Source organism: Cynara cardunculus (genome assembly GCF_001531365.2).
Source record: "Cynara cardunculus var. scolymus isolate 2C chromosome LG 7, CcrdV1, whole genome shotgun sequence".
NCBI classification, from domain to species: domain Eukaryota; kingdom Viridiplantae; phylum Streptophyta; class Magnoliopsida; order Asterales; family Asteraceae; genus Cynara; species Cynara cardunculus.
The window spans coordinates 14970006-14975885 of NC_037534.1; the positions used below are offsets into that span (position 1 = coordinate 14970006).

At 36.8% G+C, this 5880-nt stretch overlaps 1 protein-coding gene across 1 annotated transcript; it reads right to left on the reverse strand.

The window, feature by feature from the left end:
- Positions 1 to 156: 156 nt before the first annotated feature.
- LOC112515470 (glutathionyl-hydroquinone reductase YqjG) lies at positions 157 to 5515 on the reverse strand. The gene is made up of 6 exons (XM_025122313.1): positions 5393 to 5515; positions 4351 to 4575; positions 3586 to 3762; positions 3194 to 3418; positions 2934 to 3062; positions 157 to 593 (listed from the first exon to the last, which is right to left on the reverse strand). Exons 1-6 carry the CDS (start codon positions 5471 to 5473, stop codon positions 360 to 362), a joined length of 1071 nt encoding a protein of 356 aa, XP_024978081.1. The 5' UTR covers positions 5474 to 5515; the 3' UTR covers positions 157 to 359.
- Positions 5516 to 5880: the final 365 nt, after the last annotated feature.

Sequence of the window (5880 nt, forward strand, 5' to 3'; positions counted from 1 at the left end):
CTCTCTCTCTCTCTCTCTCTCTCTCTCTATATATATATATATATATATATATATATATATAGATTTGTTTTGTTTTTTTGCATAAGGCCTAAGGCCTAAACCCGTAACTAGTTAAACTTCAAACAAAAATATTATCGATTTATACAGACAAATTAATTCATACAAATAATTTTATACATATAAGACTTAATGAAAAACCCATCAAACAACACCTAATTAAGATATATTGGGATGTTTGGTTTACAACTTGCAAACTCTTATTATAATGGAAAAACACTTGTAAACAAAACATAACAACACTTGCTGTAACAAAACAAAGGACAGCTAGAGAACGTCATAATACACACAACATATTGTATTTAACTAGAAAATCGATCTCTATCGTGAGGTGAAAGATGGTCGATATCAGGGCCCAGAGGGATGATCCCGAATGGGTTGATGGAAGGATGACTTCCATAGTAATGCTTCTTAATATGTTCCATGTTAACAGTGCTACTCATACCTGGGACTTGGAACAAGTCTTTTGTATAGTTGAACAAATTCGGATATTCACGTACAAGTTTCTTGTTGCACTTGAAGTGAACCGCATAAACCTACACGTATATTGATTTCATAAATACATTGTTTTACCAAATAATACAACAGATGGCAATCACTTAATACCACAACATTTACAGACTGTGAAATATGTGGAACCCCATCAGATGAGCCATTGGAATGAGAATGGAGGTTCCAACATATATTTAAGTAGAAAAGTCCAAGTGTAGCCAATGTGGGACTCTTACATGCCCCCTCCAATAGAGGCTACATATGCCCTGGAATGTCGGGTCCCGAGGCACACAGACATTAACTCTGATATCAAGTGAGATATGTGGAACCCTATCAAATTACTCTCCCAAAGAGTCCTTATAGACAGGATGGAGGTTCCAAAATACATTTAAGTAGCCAATATGAGACTCTTAACATACTTTGAAGAAATTTGGTGACTTATTAAAAATTTACACGGTAAGAACCATTCATAAGCTCATAACAAGAATAAGAGAAAAATGCTACTTCAGAGTGATACTTCAAGTCAATGATCACTCTAAGCATCAGAAACTTTGTAGGGTTGTCTTGTTCTAACAATCCCTGCTTAAGCAGCCACCTAAGCATTAAGAGATAGGCCTCATAATCGACTACCAACTAATCGAATTAAGCATTTCAAAAAATAAGTGGAGATAAATCAACTTTCTTCTTTCCAATGCTTTATGAGTAATTGTACAGGAACTAGTTCATTTATAAAGTAATTGTACCAAATAATAGAAGTTAATTTCTCATTTGCATATTACTTGGCATAATTAGGTTTTAGATATTTAATTAAATGAACTGCTTTTGTATCTGCTTAATCATAATTAGGTTCTTTTGACGTTGCAAAACTAACAGAATCTGGTTCAGACCTAAGTTTCAAGATTCGTTAATCTCAAATGGGACATCTTTTAAAAGCAAATCACAAAATTTTATGATTTTATACTTCATTTCGAATTACACAAGCTCTTGTTTTTGTGATTTACAACAAGAAGGGTGCATTTAATTCGAGACAGAGGAGCATATGTTAAATTCACATAACCACATTTAATCTCTGTGACGAATATGCTTATGCATTGTTGTTATACTCAAAACTAAACCAAATCAAATAGACCCAACATATCCCACACAAAGATAGGTCGGGGCTAGCCACCTAAGATATGCACAGACTTTGCCTTTACCCAAAGGTGTAGAGAGGCTGTTTCTGTTAGGATCCCAGGCTTGTGAAACAAAAATTACAAGGATACAAGTGAGACAATTAGCAAAGAAGTGTGTGTAAACAAGCAACAAGTATAGTGAGGTCTATGTGGGGTAATATCTTAATCATTAGTATTTTTAATAGACTGTACAAACCGACCAAACTGCTCGTATATATGTATATAAATTTGTATCTATTTCATAAAAAACATCAGGAATGATGTGAGTGGGGATCACTTTAGTAATCCTAATATTGTTTACAGCTATGCATTTGCATTTGCAATAGACCTTTGAAGCTTGGACTCCTTGCGACTTACTTTCACTTCACTCCCTCATCATTTCCAAGCTTTCATTTATTCATTTTTAATGAATACAACCCAAAACCAGTGCCGTTTTCAAGCCCAAAAACTTGGAAAGCAGAAAAGAAAAATCACTGGTAACAAGATCACACAGCTGAAAGCATAAAGTCTGTTCCTTTTCCGTAATATTATCAGACAATTTCCATTATAAAATCAAGACTAATAAGAATAAGGGTTCGAACAATTTTGCTCCCTTTCAACGAAGTAAATTAACCAAAGGTTAAGATAAACAAGGGTTTAATCCGAATTTTTCTTCCATTTAGGTATCATAGACCGAGAGGGAGATTTTCATACTTGTCTGCTCTTTTCTTTAACAGTATTTTCGGTAGCACAGCCATTAGGAATAGAGAATCCATGTCAAAAAAGTTTCTTTGACCTCTCTCTCCCTTTCTGTTTCTCTTCCATATTTGTAATAAAATACATGCACACCAAGTACTTGATAAAGCCCATAATTAGCCTAAACCGCCAAGACAGTCAAACGAGACCACATTTTTGTGGTACGGTTAGACCGATTTGGCCACTTCATTCCAAACTATTCCGCAATCACTTGCGGACTTGTATGTGAAAAAAGGGTTAAACCACCCAAACACTCCAATATCTAACTTTTGTACTTCAAACCAAACCAAATGAACCCAATATTTTACACCCGGAGGTGGGGTCCAGGGGGTAAGAATTACGTAGATCTCACCTCTACACCAAAGAGTAGAGTGGTTGTTCATGTGAAAACCCCCCCACTTGTGAAAAGCATGTAAAAAAGAGAGTCAAATAAATTTTTTTAAAGTTGGTTAAGAGGTAAAAGGAGAAGCAACATACCTCATCAAACCTTATGAGGGTGACAAACAGACGAATATCTGCCTCAGTTACAACGTTCCCACATAAGTATCGCTGTTTTCCAAGTATTTCTTCACATTTATCCAGAGCTTCGTATAATTGTTTAGCAGCCTACATATCCAACATAAAGACAAACCAATGGCCCTTTGATACTTAGTTTCAAATATAACTTTTGCACAACAGCTTAATTTGCTGAAAAAGAATAACCGTATGAAGTATGACCATAAACCACAAAAATATACCTCCTCATAAGGCCCTTGCTTCTTAGCAAATCCACATTTGTAAACACCATTGTTTATCCCACTATAAATCCAGCCATTTAATTCATTGATTTGGCTTTGCAAATGAGAAGGGTAGAGGTCCAAGGTTGGATTCTCAGCTATTTCATTGAATTCAGTATTGATCATGCGAATGATCTCCTCGCTCTCATTATTCACAATAGTCTTTAGTTTCTTATCCCAGAGAACCTATCATCAAAAACCATCATAAAAAATCAACTGTACAAACAGTCAAACACACTTGAGGGTCGAGATAAATGTCTAAATGTATGAAGACCACCGGATTGTGCGAAAGTGTGAGCGAAAAAGGTAGTTGAGATAGATGTCTAAATGGAGGAAAAACAGAGTATACATACAGGAACAGTGTATTTTCCAGAGTAGTTTCCACTCGCAAGCTCGTATAGTGCTCTTATGCTCTTTGCTCCATTGAGAGGATCTGGTGCAGCCCCTTGTTGCTCTGTTTCTGTATCAGGGAAGACCCATCCCATGTGCTCATCGCTTTCCTTCGTTCTTTCCCATATGGGTTTGACTGACTGACATTAGCAACAAAATGTACACTTAATTGCTAAATATAAAAAATATTCAGCACGTTGGGGGAAGCCCAACTGCTAAGACCTTGGATTTGCTCTCCAAAGGTCATGAGTTCGAGTTCCCTCAACGTGCGTTTGGTGCGCAGATAGGATAGGACGGTCAAGAGTGAGGTAGGCGGGGGGAAAAATTGGCAAGGTTATAGGGTTCTAATTGGACATGGGTAGTCTAATAATTTACTAATCTTGTCCCATCTCCTTGGTTTTTATCTCCTTGGTTTTTGTTCCACCAATTTCGGTGGGATAGAAATAAGAAGGTAATTTTGTTCCACTCAGTCCAGTCCTGTCCTAGTCTTACTGTCGCACCATGAGGATGCTCCAGAATCTTTTCGGTTGCTCGTTCGAGAACTACGATCTTTAGCTCAACATGGGATAACAGGTTTTGTCCTGTCTCTTCCCATCCTGTGCAGCATACCAAACAAGGGCCACTTATAGTGCCCCGTGGGATTAGCCGAGATGCACAAGCTGGCCCAGACACCCACGTTTATCCTAAATATTAAAAATGTTACAAGGATCCAAAAATTGTAAAGATACCGTGAAACTGATGGCCTTATCAAGTCCTTTGATCTTTAAGTAGGCAAGGCACCTCGAAGCCCAAGGACAAGCATACGACACATATAAATGATATCTTCCTGGCTCGGCTGGAAAAGTAGATTTTGGATCTCGCGAGATGAAACTACGGAATGTTGAAGGACTTCTAATAAAGGCACCAGAATCCGACATTTCATCCAATGCAGAACGAGCCATTTGAAGAGTTCGCTGCAGGATTAATAAGCAGCAAGTTGTTACTTGGTATGATTCACCACAATTTGGCAAAGCTCATACACAAGATTAATGCTTAGAATAATACTAAATTCCACCATTTAACTAGTATTCATCAATTTCTTGAACTACAAATTTGATCAAAAATCAATGTCTAGAGACTCCATTTTCCTGTTTGATTCCAAAATATGTACCAATTTCTTTCTGGGTGGTACCTCATCTAGCCTCTGATACCATTACCAGAACACCGAAACAAGAACTTCCAATAGACCACCATCCAGTCACAGAAACCCCACCATGGCCACACTCCCAACAACCAAAATTAGGAAATCATAAACATTCATCAAAGACCAATTCATTTTCCAGAAAAGATTTTACCTCATGTACACCTCACATTTCTAACCTAAATAAAAATACAATCCCTCTGTTCCCTGAGGAAAAAAGAAGAGGGGTACAGTCTGAGATCTAGTTCTTGCCATAGGCAAAACTGATACCTAATTGTAGCGAATTTAACATCATCACTACTTTATTACTAAATCAAGAAGGAATTTCTTCTAGAAAAAATTAAGATCCGTATGAACATTAACCCTTTTTTTACGGGAAGAGAGCCACTACACAATACTAGTTTGATCAAAATTCAAAGCGTAAAATCCTTCAGTTAACTGCTGACACCAAACAATCTCTCAAAATTAAACCAGAAATAGACTGATCAACCATAACAAGTGATATGAAACACACAATCACGATAATCTTAATCGAAATTTCAAGTGCGATCAACATCAAAGTGTATAATTGGAGGAAGAATTGATGATACCTGGAAACGCAATTGAGGAAGATTAAGGATGAGATGATTGTAAGCTGATTTTGATTGGGATTTGGGAACGAAAGTGATCATGAGTTATAGTTCATGGTGCTTCCTCTTTTGGCTCCACCGTGTTGTATATTAAAGCAGCCGCCTGCCTCTAATAGTGGAGTGTCGACAAAGGAAATGACCTCATTAGGTGCGCGCCAAAATAAAATAAAACCATTTATCAGTACTCTTATCCTTTTTTGTGAAATTGAACAATATGACTTATTTATCAGGTAAAATTTTAATCTACTAAAATGGTATCATATACAATAATGTACCCAGTCAACACTAATCATGGTAAGATGTTGGTGGTTTTAGTGCCATCAAGTATTTTAGTGTAATGGTGATTTACTTGAGATCGATTAAGCTGATAAGACAAAAATACGTAATTTAGGTGGTGCACACTTACAAATGTTGCCCTTATCACCTTAGATCGTTATAAAGCGTGGGTC

What these genes read in the sequence shown, in the direction of transcription:
- LOC112515470 (XM_025122313.1), bottom strand. Translation starts at nt 5,473, where the DNA reads ATGATCACTTTCGTTCCCAAATCCCAATCAAAATCAGCTTACAATCAT. An exon ending in TTCCTCAATTGCGTTTCCAG is followed by an intron (nt 4,576 to 5,392) that starts GTATCATCAATT and finishes TTAATCCTGCAG; the next exon opens with CGAACTCTTCAAATGGCTCG. An exon ending in AGCAAGGGCCTTATGAGGAG is followed by an intron (nt 3,063 to 3,193) that starts GTATATTTTTGT and finishes TTGGATATGTAG; the next exon opens with GCTGCTAAACAATTATACGA.